Source organism: Scomber scombrus, chromosome 16 (assembly GCF_963691925.1).
Source record: "Scomber scombrus chromosome 16, fScoSco1.1, whole genome shotgun sequence".
NCBI classification, from domain to species: domain Eukaryota; kingdom Metazoa; phylum Chordata; class Actinopteri; order Scombriformes; family Scombridae; genus Scomber; species Scomber scombrus.
Window position 1 is genome coordinate 2,340,200 of NC_084985.1, and position 17,667 is coordinate 2,357,866.

The 17,667-nt window shown below is 40.5% G+C and overlaps 1 protein-coding gene across 1 annotated transcript in view; it reads right to left on the bottom strand.

The window, feature by feature from the left end:
* Window positions 1-17,667, bottom strand: part of LOC133996798 (F-actin-uncapping protein LRRC16A-like) — a 48,387-nt gene that overhangs the window by 949 nt on the left and 29,771 nt on the right. The window contains 27 exon segments of the mRNA XM_062436382.1: window positions 1,513-1,650; window positions 2,113-2,332; window positions 2,506-2,538; window positions 3,352-3,820; window positions 4,669-4,788; window positions 5,429-5,616; window positions 5,618-5,655; window positions 5,773-5,788; window positions 5,790-5,840; window positions 6,371-6,562; window positions 6,666-6,753; window positions 7,746-8,044; window positions 8,682-8,810; window positions 8,896-8,994; window positions 10,107-10,200; window positions 10,529-10,597; window positions 11,664-11,836; window positions 11,952-12,006; window positions 12,733-12,832; window positions 12,912-12,993; window positions 14,174-14,243; window positions 15,183-15,287; window positions 15,417-15,493; window positions 16,072-16,149; window positions 16,498-16,601; window positions 16,786-16,872; window positions 17,493-17,499. Of these exon segments, the coding sequence (XP_062292366.1) occupies window positions 1,513-1,650; window positions 2,113-2,332; window positions 2,506-2,538; window positions 3,352-3,820; window positions 4,669-4,788; window positions 5,429-5,616; window positions 5,618-5,655; window positions 5,773-5,788; window positions 5,790-5,840; window positions 6,371-6,562; window positions 6,666-6,753; window positions 7,746-8,044; window positions 8,682-8,810; window positions 8,896-8,994; window positions 10,107-10,200; window positions 10,529-10,597; window positions 11,664-11,836; window positions 11,952-12,006; window positions 12,733-12,832; window positions 12,912-12,993; window positions 14,174-14,243; window positions 15,183-15,287; window positions 15,417-15,493; window positions 16,072-16,149; window positions 16,498-16,601; window positions 16,786-16,872; window positions 17,493-17,499 (3,181 nt within the window).

Genomic DNA, 17,667 nt, shown 5'->3' on the forward strand with positions numbered 1-17,667 from the left:
AGAATCTGTCACATCTGCTTCATTAGTTAATTAGTTCAATTATTCAACTTACAGCTGAAAATAACAGACTTAAAGTGAATTAATAAGGTTTTACTATATTGATGTTTACACTGATTAAACTCTCAGAAATTAAAATAAATAAAGTTTCTTCTTTAAAAACAGTGAAGGCTAAAATGATCCTTCCTTAATAAATGTAATCTATGTATTGAATCTAAAATAGAAAATTAATGACAAAAGTATAATATTGCATATTTATAAAAACAAGAAAAAAATATTAAATTAATTAAAAATAAATTCATAATAAATTACAAGTAAAAATTAATTAAAAGTAAATTAAAAAATATAAAAAATTACTAAGATAAAATTAAAAATTAATAAATAGTAAATTAAAACATATAAAAAAATAAATAAAATAAAATATAAATAAATTAACAGTAAATTGTAAAAAAAACATACAATTTTTTTTAATTAAATTAAAAATAAATGAATAATAAATATGTTAAAGATAGAAAAATGATTTGACTCCTGATCTGAAAATGTCATTTTATTTTTACTAATTAATGTCAGATCAATCATTTATTAAGTAAAATTATCTCCATGGAGGCATGTTGCACATTAATTCATGCAGCCTGTTTTATTAGTGACAACAAAATATATTTAACTTCTAGGTTACCTGAATAAAATCAATGTTTCTAATGAAAAATGAAACATAAGTGATGCTTTAGGAGAATAAATATAACCTGACTGAAATAAAGTGAAGTGAAATGTGTCTAACTCCTCTGCAGACGTATAAACTACAGTTTCTTCTTCTTCTCTCTTTTTTTTAACACAACAACTGTAAAAGACGACTTTGCTCTCTGTGATGATTATACGGAGGAAAAACACCAAGTTCCTGTTAATTACACAAAATCCCACACACACGCTGGACCATGCCAAGTACTGTGTGTGTGTGTGTGTGTGTGTGTGTGTGTTGTGTGTGTGTGTGTGTGTGTGTGTGTGTGTGTGTGTGTGTGTGTGTGTGTGTGTGTGTGTGTGGAGGCCCTGAAAGCATTCATTAAACAAGCTGTCACCTGTTAAATTGAATGTTATATTTTCGGCTAAGCCCCGGCTGACTCATGCAAACCTTCATCATAAAGACACAAAATACTGTAACAGTCAAAAAATTCAAGCTTTATCTTTTAAGTGAATGAGAAGGTTTGTCAAAAAAAAAGATTGATTATTCCTTCTTAAAAATATACAAACCACTCAGATATCTGAATAAAGGTGAAACCATTACAATGAGAGACTTAACTACTTGTATAAGGCAGGTTCATTTAAACATAAATATATCTTTTAAAAGGTCTACATACCTGCACATTATAAAATAAATGCTGTAAAACTTAATTTAAAGAGCGTAGACCTCTCGCTTTTCACCAAAACTGACTTGGGCACCATATTTGTCAGTGGAGATGTTCTTTAAAAAAATACCACAAATATAAAACTACTACTTGAGGTAAAAGTGAAGACACCAACCGTCCAGTGGAGACGAGGGTCCAGGGTTGCTGCTGGTGCTCTCTCTCTCCTGCTCTGATGGCGCCCTCTTCAGGCAGGGAGCAGGAAGTGCTGCTTTAGGAGACGAGCAGACTGCTGCTGGAGTCTCAGCAGAATCATCTGAGACACAAACAACAACAAAATAATCAATTTATTATCTACGACAGAGTATTAGGGCCAGACTAAGAGAAATTTATAATTTTTTTTTTGAAACGAAACGAAAATAAAATAATAATATTGAGAAAATAAAGTCGTAATATTGCGAGAAAAAAAGTTGTAATATTGCGAGAATAAAGTCGTAATATTACGAGAATAAAGTCGTAATTTACGAGAATAAAGTCGTAATATTACGAGAATAAAGTCGTAATATTACGAGAATAAAGTCATAATATTACGAGAATAAAGTCGTAATATTATGAGAATAAAGTCATAATATTATGGTAATAAAGTCGTAATATTACGACTCATAGTCATAATATTATGGTAATAAAGTCATAATATTACGAGAATAAAGTCGTAAATCCCTTTAAATAGGAATTAAACTGAACCCAGACTTTTCTTCTCCTATTTGTCCCTGCTTACCATGGACGTAGGTGCTGGTTGGTCTGGGACTGGTGGGACTGGTTGGATTGGTTGGACTAGTGGGACTGGTTGGACTGGTGGGATTGGTTTGGCTGGTTGGACTGGTGGGACTCATGGGCCCAGAGCAGCGGGGGGGTCGGCAGGGGTTTGGCCACCTGGGGCGGAAGTGGAACGGGTGATTTGAACCTGGGAGCCGGTTCTGGTTTGGACTCATCAGCATCTGTAGAGACAATGAGATGAATGTCTGACTGATGTGGAGATATCACAGTCTGATCTTTACTTTAATACCTATTAGACTTAATTCATGTATTCTATATTGTTTAAGCTTGTTGCTATGGCTACAACTCCTAACATTGGCAACATTGTATCATGATGTCATCGATGCTTACCAGCGTTCGCCTTGTCGTGCAACAGCGAGGATTCAGACTGAAAACAGACAAACAGAGCTTTTATCTTTTATAATAATAAAGGAGTTCACATATTTTTTACTAATCATTCAGAACTATTATGAAGCTTTTCCATTATACAGTTCTGGTACTTTTTTAGTATCTGCTCTGCCGAGGTTCCAAGCGAGCTTCTGATTGGTCAGAGAGTCACTGGAAGAGTCATGAGCACGACGTAGTAAGAAGTAAAGATGGAAGAAAGGAAAATAAGACAAGAAGGAAGGAAGGAAGGAACAAAGGAAGGAAGTAAGGAAAATAAGACAGGAAGGACATAGGGAAGGAAGGAAGGAAAGATGGAAGAAAGGAATGACAGACGAATGGAAGGAAGGAAAGAAGGATGGAAAAGAAGGCTGGAAGGAAGGAAGGAAGGAAGGAAGGAAGGAAGGAAGGAAGGATGGAACAAAGGAAAAGAAGACAGGAAGGAAGGAAGGACGGAAGGACAGACAAACGGAAGGAAGGACGGAAGAAAGGAAAAGAAAACAGGAAGGACAGAGGGAAGGAAGGAATGAAAGATGGTAGGAAGGAATGACAGACGAATGGAAGGAAGGACAGAAAAAAGGAAGGAAGGAAGGAAGGAAGGAAGGAAGGAAGGAAGGAAGGAAAAGAAGACAGGAAGGAAACTGGGCCGGATTGGACCCCTCGGCAGCAGTCTTGGTACAGGGTTGCTATGACGACCCCGCTCACATTGAGGAGGTACTATAGTAATGGAAAAGGTTCCTGGTACCAAACCGAGCCGAGTACAGCTAGAACTGTATAGTAGAAAAGCACCATTACATGTTATTGACTGTTGACCCACCTTCTTAGCAGCTTTCCTCTCCTGCCTGGCCTTCATCTCGGCCATCAGGTCCATGCCCATCAGAGGGACACCGATATGACGGGGGATATGAGGGTTCTCCTTCTTCTCCGCGGTCGCCTCCTCCTTCTCAACATTCTCATTCTTCTCTTCCGCCTCCTCCTCTTTCTCCTCCTCAGCAGCGGTCGGAGAGACTTCAGTCTCAGAATCTGTGGTGTCCAGTGATTGAGCTCTGTCCTGTAGCGGCCGCGGCGACGTCGGGGATGCCTGAGCCGTCGACTCCTCTGTTACCGTGGTTACGGAGGGCGAGGAGGCCGGATGTGGCGGGCTGACGGAGGCGGCACCGTGGCTTTTTCTCTGAGCGGGGAAGTTTCGGGATTTGATGAGGTTAAAGAAGCCGCTCTTCCTGGATTCACGTTTCTTTTCTGCTCCTTCCTGTGGGCTCGAGGACGAGCCTTTCACAGTAGGACGTCTAAAGAATAACGATAAAAATAATAACAGAATTAGAAAGAAATATACTTTTATTTACTCCTGCAGAGCTACCAAGTATTGTATCAGGTTATGTTTCTATGCCGATGAACACACAACTGTATTTTACTTGCATTCAATGTAATTTCAGCAATTATCATCCGCGATATCAAAGGATGAGCAGCTTAAATCTTTTCTCCAATTACTGAAAACTGGGTAATGAGAAGACTGAAGACATGAAATCATATGTTTTCATGTTATTTTCGGTGCGTCATTATATAAAAACTGAAAAAACGCAGTTTAAAGCATAACTCTCACTTGAAGCTAAGTTTAACGACTTCCTTGGAGAAATCAAAACAGAATTAGAAAGAAATATACTTTTATTTACTCCTGCAAACCTATTAAATAAGTATCAGGCTATGTTTCTATGCTGATGGACACTCAACTGTACTTTACTAGCGTTCAATGTCATTTTAAAAATGTAATATCAAAAGATGAGAAGCTTTCTACAATTACTGAAAAATAAGGTAATGTGAAGACCAAAGACATTCAATCATGTTATTTTCTGTACATCTTGAATCCGTTTCAGTTTAAAGCATGACTCTCACTTGAAACTAAGTTTATTTATTCCTGCAAATATACTAAATATGTATCAGGCTACGTCTCTATGCTGATGACACTCGACTATACTTTACTTGCATTCAATGTGATTTTAGCAATTATCACAGATGAGCAGCTTAAATCTTTCTCCCACTACTGAAAACGACGTAATGTGAAGACTGAATAAATGCAATCCTGTGTTTTCATGTTATTTTCTGTACATTTTGAATCAGTTTAAAGCATGACTCTCACTTGAAGCTAAGTTTAATGACTTTCTTGGAGAAGAACTCCTCCAGACCCTCGTCCAGCTTCTCCATCACGTTCTGCTCGGACTCATGAGTTGCCGAGGCGACGGTAGACTCCCGCTGAGAAAGAGACAGATGACGAGATGAAAACACATTAAAGAGACAAAGATGGACAGATGAGACTCAGATATGTTAAAGGAATTAGCGAGAGATTTTATTCGAGGTAATTATGACAATGTTGACATTTAAGCTTTGTGTCGTCCTCCCGGGTCAAATTGACCCCGTCTGTTTTGACTGATCCTTCTTTCCTCCCTTCCTCCCTTCCTTCCTTCCGTCTGTCCTCCCTCCTTCCTTCTCTCTTTCTTTCCTTCCCCCTCCCTCCCTCCTTCTTTCCCTTCCCTCCTTCCTTTCCTTCCTCCCTCCTTTTCTCTTTTTTTTCCTCCCTCCTACCTTCCTTCCTTCTTTCCTTTCCTCCATCCCCCCTTTCTTCCTTCCTTCTGTCCTTCCTTCCTCCCTCCCTCCTTCTTTCCTTCCTCCCTCCCTCCTTCCTTCTTTCCTTTCCTCCCTACCTTCCTTCCTTCCTTCTTTCCTCCCTCCCTACCTTCCTCCCTCCTTTCCTTCCTTCCTTCCTTCCTTCTTCCATATATATATATATATATCTCAACATTTCATAATTCTCTGAGTTTTGCTATATAAACCTGTGTTGTTGTTAACAGATGAAGATTATATGATACATGGTGGATGTGATTGGGAACCTACAGTCCGGTCGGCTGGGTTTCGTCCTCTTCTTGGGCTTGGGCCGGAGTTTAGTGCGATGCTCCAGAGTCATGTGCTCCACGGGGGGCAGCTCACCCAAACAGAGGGGCTTAGAGTCGGGGAAGGAGTCTCCGTGGCAGTGTGACGTCATGTCCGATGGCTGTGAGGAAGAAGGAGGCGGGTCCTCAACGTGGATAGGAAACCTCCTCCAGAGCTTTGTCCAGGTCGAACTCCATCTCTGTTAGAGGACAGTAACATGTGGGACAGTTAAAAATCAATCCTCTCTCTCAGTTGCTCTTCAGCTCCGGTGCTCCGGAGTGTTTATTGGTTTTGAGGTTTTTTGTGTGTCACTGACCAAAAGCCACAGAGACCCGGTCGCAGCATCCGGACCAGAATACTCTTCCTCTTGGATTTCGGCGTCATCTGAAGAGCAAAAAACTGATTTTTATCTCTCAATGAAACATCCTGGATGTTAGTAGATGTGTTGGTTTAGACGCTTACTATCTATCTATCTATCCATCCATCCCATCCATCCATCCATCTATCTATCTATCTATCTATCTATCTATCTATCTATCTATCTATCTATCTATCTATCTATCTATCTATCTATCTATCTATCTATCTATCAATCTATCCATCCATCTCTCCATCTATCTATCTATCTATCTATCTATCTATCTATCTATCTATCTATCTATCTATCTATCTATCTATCTATCTATCTATCTATCTATCAATCTATCCATCCATCTCTCCATCTATCTATCTATCTATCTATCTATCTATCTATCTATCTATCTATCTATCTATCTATCTCTCCATCCATCCATCCATCCATCCCTCCCTCCCTCCATCCTCACCATGCAGGTGTCCCATCCATCCCTCCCTCTCTCCCTCCCTCCCTCCCTCCCTCCCTCCCTCCCTCCCTCCCTCCCTCCCTCCATCCTCACCATGCAGGTGTCCATCCATCCCTCCCTCTCTCCCTCCCTCCCTCCATCCCTCCCTCCATCCTCACCATGCAGGTGTCCATATCCTCCAGCTGTTTTGCTCTCCGGCTGCAGGATGCTCTCGTCCAGAACTTCGGCCTCCAGCTGAGGCTCATGATGCAGCAGAGGTTGGACCTTCCTGTTCAGATGGTCGGCCTGGAGACAGAAGAGGAGGAAGAGAAGAAGGGATGAATGGATGCAGACACAAACACAGAAAGAGAGAAAGAAACAGAGATGGACAGACAGAGAGGATGCTAACCAGAGTGTGCTGTGATCTGGACAGAGACTCCAGGATTTCATCCACGATGCGATCAGACAGAAATGAGGCGATGCTGAGTTTCACTTCACTGAGACACAAAGAAGAAAACACACAAAGAAGAAAAACACACATTAAACAACAGAGCATCATGAAGAACTGTTCCCTAAATAAAGGAGTGATAGAGGAAAGAAATCAACAATCATTCTTTTGTTTTAAGCACTTTTTCTAAACCCAGTTATTGGTTGAATTAAGGTTGTGTCATAATTAAGGTTCATCTATTAAATACTTATCAGATCATCTATAATCCATCAGTTTAAGACCAATAAAGATCTGTGGTGTTAAAATAATTTAATAATGAGAGACTACCAAAGAAAACCAACATTTTCTTGAGTCTTTTGGCATTAATGGATCAGTTTTAGGGTCAAACAGTCGTCACCACTCCTGCATATATTCAGTGTGTAGTACAATTAGAATTAACATACAGAGATGTCACAGAAAACCAGACAAGAAATGTATTAAATTACCTTTAAATAAAACATCAGCTGCAATAACACTGCTGAAACTGTTAATTTTATTTTCTGTAATATTTAATAATATTTTTATAATTTTGTATTATGTTTTTATGTTGAGGCTTCAAATAAGCCCATTTGAGTTTTCTGCCTCTATCCTGCACTCTATATTATTTGTTCTTTGTCATTTTTTGTGTGTTTAAATTTTAACTTGTGTAAACTAAACTAAACTAAACTTAAACCTTAACATACTGGTCACTGACTTATTTTTATAATAACTATAAGATAAGGGAAATACTTTAAAACTCAATAACCTTTTATTTTTATTGGTCATAATTTTGAATTGTATTTTTCTTTATTGAACAGAATATATAAATAACCAGTTGATCCAGTTCATAAATAAAAATAAATAAATAAATATGTATGTATGTATATAAAGAAAACAGTTTTTAATAGAAACGAAGAAACAAAAGAAAAAAAAAATAAATAAAAAGGCATAAATGACTTAAAAAGTAGATTTTGATTACAGATGTTTTTTTATATGAACACACACACACACACACACACACACCTGATCTTATTGATGATGTCGGCCCCGGACTGCTCCAGCAGCGTCGTGGTGATGAAGCTGCGAGGAACCGTCATCCGTCCCGTACCGGCCTTCAGCAGCTCCTGACGAAGGCTGCTCCTCTTCATCACATGAGGACACAGACCCTCGGCCGCGTCCACCATGGACGCCAGCATCGTCTGCAGCTGTTCGTCCATCACCATGGAAACCTCTCCGGCCATCGACTCCAGTTTGTCCTGAATGGCTCCGACGCACGGACCCTTCAAACCCCAACTCCTCAGGTGGTAGAGGTTGGGGAGCAGCTGGAGGGAGAGAGGGAGGGAGGGAGGGGGGGGGAGAGAGGGGGAAAGAGAGAGGGAGGGAGGGAGGGGGGGGAGAGAGGGGGAAAGAGAGAGGGAGGGAGAGAGGGAGGGAGGGAGAGAGAGAGGGAGGGAGAGAGAGAGAGAGAGAGAGAAAGAGAGAGAGAGAGAGAGAGGGAGGAAGGGAGAGAGGGAGGGAGAGAGAGAGAGAGAGAGAGGGAGGGAGAGAGAGGGAGAGAGAGAGAGAGAAAGAGAGAGTGAGAAAGAGAGAGAGAGGGAAATAGAGAGAGAGAGAAAGAGGGGGGGGAGAGAGAGAGAGAGAGAGAGAGGGAGGGAGAGAGAGGGAGGGAGAGAGAGAGAGACAGGGATGGAGAGAGACGGAGAGAGAGAGAGACTGGTTTTAAATTCTAAAAAATGCCAAAGTGGTTTTATTATTCCAGTGTTTAACATAATAATAATAATAATATTGTTTTTATATTGCTTTATATACTTTAGAAGTACTATATAAATTAAGTTATTATTGGTTGGGAGTGCCTAAATCACCAAATACATTCTGCAGAGGAGGCTTTTTTTATTTTAGTGTCCTAGTAAACTTGTTGTCATTTAAAAGCTTGATGGATGTGATCGTATATCTTCTTACAGTCTTTGAGTTTCTTGCGTCCTTCATGAGATTCTCGGCCACCTTCATGTCCTCCTGCACCAGGTTGGCCTCCGTGAACTTCAGAGAGTTTAAATGATCCTGAACCTTCACACACATCATGTCCACCATCTGTAACGGCCACAAAGAGTCAACGTTAGATAAAGGGTTAAATTTAAGAAGATGTGTGGTAGTAGAGAGAGAGAGAGGTTCTGGCCTGTTGTGTCGTCGTGGTAACGATTCCCTGCTGCAGCCTGTACGCCTGCTCCTGCAGGTATTTACGGGTCTCATGGTTCCTCAGCAGGTACTGCTCCATCTGACCCAAACACACATGGAGAGATATACGGTAATTTGAGTTGAGTTGAGTGAGAAAGTTGTAAGGTAGACGCGCACATCCAGAACAAAACACTTTAAAGCAGCTGCTGGACCAAATAACCAAATCTGTAAAAGGCAGATCTCACATTAAAACTATGGGCCCTATTTTAACGATCTATAGCGCATGGCCTGAAGCGCGTGGCGCAACTGCCTTAGAGACGTATCCAAATCCACTTGAAATGGAAAAATGGTCACTGCGCCAGGCGCTTGGTCTAGAAGGGACTTAAGTCCCCTCATTAATCATAGGCGTGTTTTGGGCGTAACACGCTGTAAACCAATCAGAGTGTGATCTCCCTTTAATATCCAGGAGCGCTGTCACCATGGTGGATTGTTAGTTTGATGGAGGATATACCAGGATTGGTCACATTGATCATTACTGCCATTGACTGATTCTGATCAGGCGGGGAGTTCCGGTCCTCTGAAATGAGGCCAACACGGAAGTAACTTAAAGCTGCATTCTATCAAAAGGCCACCAGGGGGCGACCGTTTTGGTGTCAAAAGGACTTCCGTCTCTATACAAGTCAATGGAGAATTCACCAACTTCTCACTTGATTTCTAACCTCAGTAAACGTTTTCAAAATGTGTTTATGGTCTCAATCGCTAGTTTAAAGCCTTCTTCAATGCAGTATGATGTTCATTTGGGACATTTTGGCCTCCCTGATTTTATATGTGACGATAAAGCAGGGTATGCATTAGGGCGTGGCTACGTGGTGATTGACAGGTTGATTGGTTCACAGGTTCAGGAGGGCGCCTCATGCTCCTCCTGATGCCCATATAAGTAGAATCCATGTTTTTTATTTTTCCCAGCATGCACCTGAAATTTTCAAGATGGCGCTGCTCAGATCCGAAACTATTGGCCTCCGAGCAGCAGTCCACAAACCAATGGGTGACGTCACGGATGTTACGTCCATTATATATACAGTCTATGATCTGTACTGGGAGCTACAATGTGTGGATTTTTCTTCTGCCTTTTATATAAATATATATCAGAAGACATTTGACTCTAAACTAACTCATAATAATCTCATGAACAGAAACAAACAGGACAGAAACCTTCAGCAAAGCGTCCTCTGTCTTCTCAGGATTGGCCTTCAGAGCCTGAGCAGCATCCATGATGGGAACAGGCATGAACCGAATGGTGTAGTTCCTGATCGGGAGAGAAAATTACATTAATTATTAGTTAGTTATAATAAAGTCAGAGCTTAGTGATGATGTCAGAGCTTTGTGATGATGTCAGAGCTTAGTGATGATGTCAGAGCTTAGTGATGATGTCAGAGCTGTGTGATGATGTCAGAGCTTAGTGATGATGTCAGAGCTTTGTGATGATGTCAGAGCTGTTTGATGATGTCAGAGCTGTGTGATGATGTCAGAGCTTAGTGATGATGTCAGAGCTTAGTGATGATGTCAGAGCTTTGTGATGATGTTAGAGCTTTGTGACGACATGTAACAGCTGATTTTACTGGTTTTAGACTCACTTCTCCAGAGCAGCTGCAACGTCCTGCAGACCCTGAGGACTGATGTTGTTCCTGTCCCACACTATTGAACTACACACACACACACACACACACACACACACACACACACACACACACACACACACTGAATAACACTGAATTTTCATAGTGACCATACAGAGCTAAATACATTTAACTGTGATCTCAGAGATGCTTTACAACTATTACTACTAGAGAATTACTCCTTTAATTAGCTTTCAACACTAATAATACAAATAATAATAGTTACTTTATTTGTAAAGCACTTTTTATACAAGTAATGCAGCTCAAAGTGCTTTACAATAGAAGAAAATAGATATACATACAAGGTTTATAAGAGTTTTGAGGAGAAACTAACAAAAAGCTGCATCCTCAATGTTTTAACCCTCCTGTTGTCCTCGAGTCAAGGAAGGAAGGGAGGAAGTAGGAAGGAAGGAAGGAAGGGAGGAAGGAATGAAGAAGGAAAGAAAGGAGGGAGGAAGGAAGGAAGAAAGGGAGGAAGGAAGGGAGGAAGGAAGGAAGGAAGGAAGGAAGGGAGGGAGGAAGGAATGAAGGAATGAAGGAAGGGAGGGAGGAAGGAATGAAGAAGGAAAGAAAGGCGGGAGAGAGGAAGGGAGGAAAGGAAAGAAGGAAGGAAGGGAGGAAGGAAGAAAGGGAGGAAGGAAGAAGGAAGGATGAAGGACAGGAGGGAGGAAGGATGGAAGGGAGGAAGGAAAGATGGGAGGAAGGATGGGAGGGAGGAAGGAAGAAAGAAGTAAAGGAGGAAGGAAGGAAAGAAGGAAGGGGTAGAGAGGGAGGAAGAAGGAAGGAAGGGAGGAAGAAGGAAGGGAGTGAGGGAGGAAGGAAGGAAAGGAGGAAGGACATACGGAAGGAAGGAAGGGAGGAAAGAAGGAACAGTCAAAACAGACAGGGTTTTTTTTCCGGGAGGACGACACGAAGGTTAAATCAGAGTTCAAAGTGAGTTGAACTTCCCTCTTACGTCTTTACGGTATAAAATATTCACATTTTGTTTCAAACTTTCTCGGCACTGAAGCTCAAACAGTTTCCAGACTTAAATACTTCCCTCTCTATAAAGCATCTAAGCATGCGATGCCGCCCCGTTCCCCTGGTAACTGACCTCAGCTTGGTGTTGATCTGCAGAGCCTTAGCGAGCATCTTTGCCCCCATGTCTCCCATAGCGTTCCCACTGATGTCCAGTTTAGTCAGAGACGTGTTGCTGCCCAGAGCGTTGAGCACGATGGAGATGTCGGCCTTCAGCCTGGAGTCAGCCAGCGAGAGCGAGGTCAGCGGCTGGAAGGAAGAGAAGCAGAACTTTATTATAAGGACCAATAAAAGGAAATAAAAAGGAGAAAGGGTGAGTGAGTAAAGAAAGAAAAGTTAAAGGGATGTAACAGAAGAAACTCACTGAATCCTCCTCTTGGATCATATGAACCAGGTTGTCCAGAACCGGAGCAACATTTCTGATAAAAATATATAAAGATTAAAGTTTATTTACATTTACATGAGATTAAGCTTCCTGTCGTCCTCCCGGGTTAAAATGACCCTGTCTGTTTTGACTGTTCCTTCTTTCCTTCCTTCCTCCTTCTCTCTTTCCTTCCTTCCTTTCCTACTTCCCTTCCTCTTTTCCTTTCTCCCTCCCTCCCTCCTTCCTTCTGTCTGTCCTTCCTCCCTCCCTCCTTCTCTCTTTCCTTCCTTCCTTTCCTTCCTCCCTTCCTTCTTTCCTTTCTCCCTCCCTCCCTCCTTACTTCTGTCTGTCCTCCCTCCCTCCTCTCTTTTCTTCCTTCCTTTCCTTCCTCCCTTACTTCTTTCTTTCCTACCTCCCTTCCTCTTTTCCTTTCTCCCTCCCTCCCTACTTCCTTCCTTCCGTCTTCCTTCCTACCTCCTTTCCTTCCTTCCTTCCTTCCTTCCTCCCTCCCTCCTTCCTTCAATCCTTCCTTCCTTTTTTCCTTCCCTCCCTTTCTCCCTCCCTCCTGTCCTTCCTTCATCCCTTCTTCCTTCCTTTCCCTCCTTTCCTCCCTTCCTTCCTTCCTCCCTCCCTTCTTCCTTCCTCCCTAACTTCTTTCCTTCCTTCCTCCCTTCCTTCATCCCTCTCTCGAGGACAACAGGAGGGTTAAACTGATATATTTCCAGTTTAATTCTCAGTGGTCTAATGACTCTAATGACTCTTCTCATGTAACTTCACCCACTTGGACTTGATGTTGTTGAAGTTTTTTCCCAGTGACAGATGTCTGATGGAGCGATTCTTAGCCAGCCAGACCAGCAGCGTGATCAGATCCATGTCCAAACCTGAAGGAAGCAACACAGAGACATGAACACATCACGATCAAAGTATCATAATCAATAAAGCATCTAAAATGTTCCTTACTGTTGTCAGAGATGTCCAGACTGGAGATGTTTGGGATCTCAGCGATGCAACCCTCCAAGATCTGAGAGCCTCCTGAACGCAGCTGCAAGAAAAACACTGTCAGTTACTCAATGTATTTATTTTACATTAATATCAATAATTAGTTAAAGGATCTATCAGTGCTCTTATTGATTACAACCAACCAGTTTCCAAAGCTTAACACTGACACTGGTTTCCTCCCTTTCTATGAACTATAACAGTGTTTAAATATGGTTAAATAGTGTTTGAGCTTCAATTTAATACCATTAAAATAAAAATATGACAAATCTTCTGCAGTAAACCAAGGTGTTTTAATTTTGATGGAACTCTTTTTTTTTCTCCTCAAACATATTTGTATTGATTTTTTCACGATAACAAATCTACGTACAAAATGATGACAGGATTGTAAAACGTACTGGCACATAAAACCTTATTGTAAAGTATGAAAATTGCAGGAAATTAGGACCTCAATGCTATTTTCACTTATTTTTCACAGTTGAGGCTTCTGGTCCGATTCAGATTTGATGAACACATTTTTATCACATTTCTTACAATGGTTCCCCTAGATGGTTTATTATAGTGAAGTTATAATGTGTATTATATAAATTAATATATTATTTACAGGTTATTATGCAATGGTTTTACTGGTCCTTGAACTAAAATGCTTTGAACAGGAAGTAGAGGGGAGAGGTATTCAGTTGGTTGTAATTAGCAAATTCACCACAAGTGTCACTAAACCCTCCACACTGCACCTTTAAAACAGTCCAAATGATCATGAAGTGTGTTTTTCTTGCTGTAAAGAAATTCCTCCTGTTCATATATGTTCTAATTAAGCCAAGTTGCATATAGAAAGGTAAACAAAATAATCAATTGTATTTCATTCCTGGAGTGGTGCAGCTGGTAGCTGGAGGTCAGGTTCAACTGGAGAAGAATAATGAGATGAGTAATGTATTTCTTCAAGATTTAGACAGGACATAATAATATCTCTCAGCCACTGAGCGTCGGGCGGTCGGGGGCAGCATCCTTCCACCTAAACAATATTGCATGTCTAGCAAGGAGAGAGGCGAAAGAGAGAGTAGGACGTTTGGTAACTAAAGGGTTGGGCTCTACATCCAAATTGATAATTAAATGAGCGATAAAGTTTGGAAGACTTCCTTCCAGAACATATGGATAAGGGAAGCTCATCGGTCTTACATTTGTCACAGCATGGATGTACATCTTGATGATTTCTTTTTTTTTTTTACCTCACAGGAGCTGAGATCCAGAGACACATCGCTGAGGTTCGGGTTGCAGCCGAGTCCCAACAGCAAAGCTCTGCAGACAGAAGAAAGATTATAGAAGAGGGAATATTTTACACTTCAACCAAACAACATCAAAAATAGTGACGAAGGCTCGCAGTTTATGTTTCAACCTGCTTCATGTACTTCTAAAGCAATAAATGATCAATATGTAGCAGAATACCTTTGGATTTATATATAATGAGGTGTAGAAATGGCATAAACTGCATCAAAATTAGCTAATTGAAATCAAAATGACCAACTTGCTGTTGGATTTAGGGTTTGGATCCAAGAGACTCCAAGAGAGGAAGGAAGGAAGAAGGAAGGAAAAGAGGGAGGAAGGAAGGAAGGGAGGAAGGAAGGAAGGGAGGAAGGAAGAAGGAAGGAAGGAAGAAGGAAGGAAAAGAGGGAGGAAGGAAGGAAGGGAGGAAGGAAGAAGGAAGGAAAAGAGGGAGGAAGGAAGGAAGGGAGGAAGGTAGAAGGAAGGAAGGGAGGGAGGAAGGAAGGAAGGAGAAGGAAGAAGGAAGGAAGGAAGAAGGAAGGAAAAGAGGGAGGAAGGAAGGAAGGGAGGAAGGAAGAAGGAAGGAAGGAAGAAGGAAGGAAAAGAGGGAGGAAGGAAGGAAGGGAGGAAGGAAGAAGGAAGGAAAGGAGGGAGGAAGGAAGGAAGGAAATAAGGGAGGGAGGAAAGAAGGGAGGGAGGAAGGAAGAAGAAAGGAAAGGAGGGAAGGCAGGAAGGAAGGAAAGGAGGGAGGAAGGAAGGAAAGGAGGAAGGAAGGAAGGAAGGAGAGAGAGAGAGCACATTATTCCCATTTTATCAGATCTATAGTTCCTTTTAATTACCTAGAAAACTCTAAATGCTGTTGATTCTAACTTGCTGTACTAGTTTACTCTTGTTTTATTGCTTTAAATGTAAATGTAAAGACACTTTGAGCTGTATTTTATGTATGAAAGTGCTTCGTTATAGATGTTTTCTAACTTCAGAGCCTCGACAGGAAGTCTGGTTCCTGACACGCTGACTGAGCTCAGAGCCTGAGAGCTGCTGAAGAACTGCTTGAAGGACGAAGGGATTTCTTTACTTTTCCTGAGAGAACGAGAGGAGAGGATACAGATTAAAATCTATCAAACTGGGTATATATAGAGAGGATAGATGATAAATGGATTAATGCACTTATATCATGTCAGGGTTAACAGCTGTAATGAATCATCTGACCTGTGAGAGTAAACAGTTTTTGACATGTTGAGGACAGAAAGATGCTTCAAAGATCCTCTGAGCAGAGAAACACACACCTGCAAAAAAACACATAATACTGAATGTTAGCACAGAATATTTTCTTTCAAACAAAACTTTTATTGTGAGTTTTCTAAGATTAGGTTTTTTCTTTTTAATCATACATTTTTATGGCTGGTTTAAATGGTCATCTTAATATGATCATGTGGAAATTTATATACTAGAAATAGAGAATAGGAAACATAGCTAGAAACATTAAAGGGAAGCACAGATGCAACCAAGAAATATCAAATCAAGTTTATTATTTGCTTGATAAAATGTGATTTTAAATTGTTTTATTGTTGCTGTTGTTTTGTGGACCCTGGGAAGACTTTATGAAACAATCCAAATAAAGTTCTTGGAAACAATTAAAGTACTTGCTTAAAAAAGAATCAGTTTTATGTCTCTTAACTATTAATTAAGTGATGGATTCTTCTTTTAAATTACATGTTGCCAATTTATTTGCTGCTAATAATTTCAGATTATTTCTTTTATTGGAGAGAAGCTTCAGTATATGAGGGTAAATGTGTGTGTGTGTATTTGCAGTATGTGTTTATGTGTGTGTGTGTGTGTGTGTGTGTGTGTGTGTTGCGTTCACCTGCTCCAGAGAGCAGTCGCTGTTGGACAGATCCAAAGTCTCCAAACAGTTGGACTGACTCAGGAAACTGTGCAGATTCTGTGAAGAAGAAAGAGAATAAACACATCACACATCAACAACAAGACAAACCTCAGATCTTAATGTCCTAAAAAGGTTTTAATTAACTTAATTAAACAAAGTTTCTCTCAATAGTTAAAATACATAAAACAGCAGAAAATATCTTCCCCACCTCTGTTTCAACTGAGACTGATTCAAGTGAGATTAACTTTAACATATGTGAAGAAAACAAGACAGGTGTTCATTATTCCTCTCATTAGTGTCTTTGGGTTTTCCTGACTGTATGATGGTTAAAAGCAAAGTTATTTAGTTAAACTTTATATTTATATATATTTATATGACAGAGGGTTAAAGGAGGCGGCTGCTTACCGGTAGGTCGTCTCCTCTGAGCGAGTTTCCTGACAGATCGAGGTGAGTGAGAGAAGTGGAGATGGACGGGTTTGCACAGAGAGCCTGACAGAGACTGTTCACTCCTGAAATACACAACATAGGACACATTAACACTCTATTCTAATTGTTCTTATTGCTTGTTTACTTGCTTATTATTTATCGTTCTTTATTCTTTTATTGATCCTTTGCTGCTGTAATGTTGTTAGTTTCCCCACTGAAGGGACTAGTAATAAATAATAAAGGCTTGTCGTGTTTCTGCACGCTCACCTTTAGGAGACATGGAGGTTCTGGAGAGGTTCAGGTGCTTCAGGCCCATCGGGAGTTTGGCAAGTTGAGCGCTCAGAGCAGACGCACCTGCAGGAATCACACACACACACACACACACACACACACACACACACACACACACACACACACGCACACAAGCACACAAGCACACACACACACACACACACACACACACACACACACACACTCAGTCTTAACACACTTTACAGAGCTGTAAGCCTCCAACTAACCACCAGAGGGAGCACTACTCAACCTGAAAGCCTCCATCTGAGCTCACAGTGATCAGATCTGCATGTTTCACATCCTAATGTAAGTTAATGAAGAAAATAGAAGTAACAGAGAAACCATAGAACAGCTTTAGTGAGGTGGATATGAATGTGAAACCAAATATCTTACAACAGTAACATCACTAGAGTCTCACATCGTAATTTTTCCTAAAAGTTTTTAGGTTGTTTTTAAATGTGTGTTTACCTTCGTTTATAATTAGATTTTTTTTTTTTGGATAATCAGTTTTGGATTTCAATGATTAATACACTCAAATAGGGGAATGTAATGGGAATTCTTATTATTCATCTTCTCTGATACAAATGAGTAACTATGTCATATGATCAGGTGTGTGTGTGTGTGTGTGTGTCATAGTCTGCTGATTGAGTGAACATCATGTATGTTATAATGTACTGACTAACCATTGTCCTGATTGTATAACACATTATGACTATTGTGCTAACATCGTTCTGATGGTAGAACAAGTTCATCCTTTTCATAAGATAATTTATTGTATATAATCAGACAACTTCTCCTGCTCTGAGCTCATTAATGCCATCTCACACCTGAGACAGAAAAGAGTTCTTCTGCAGATGA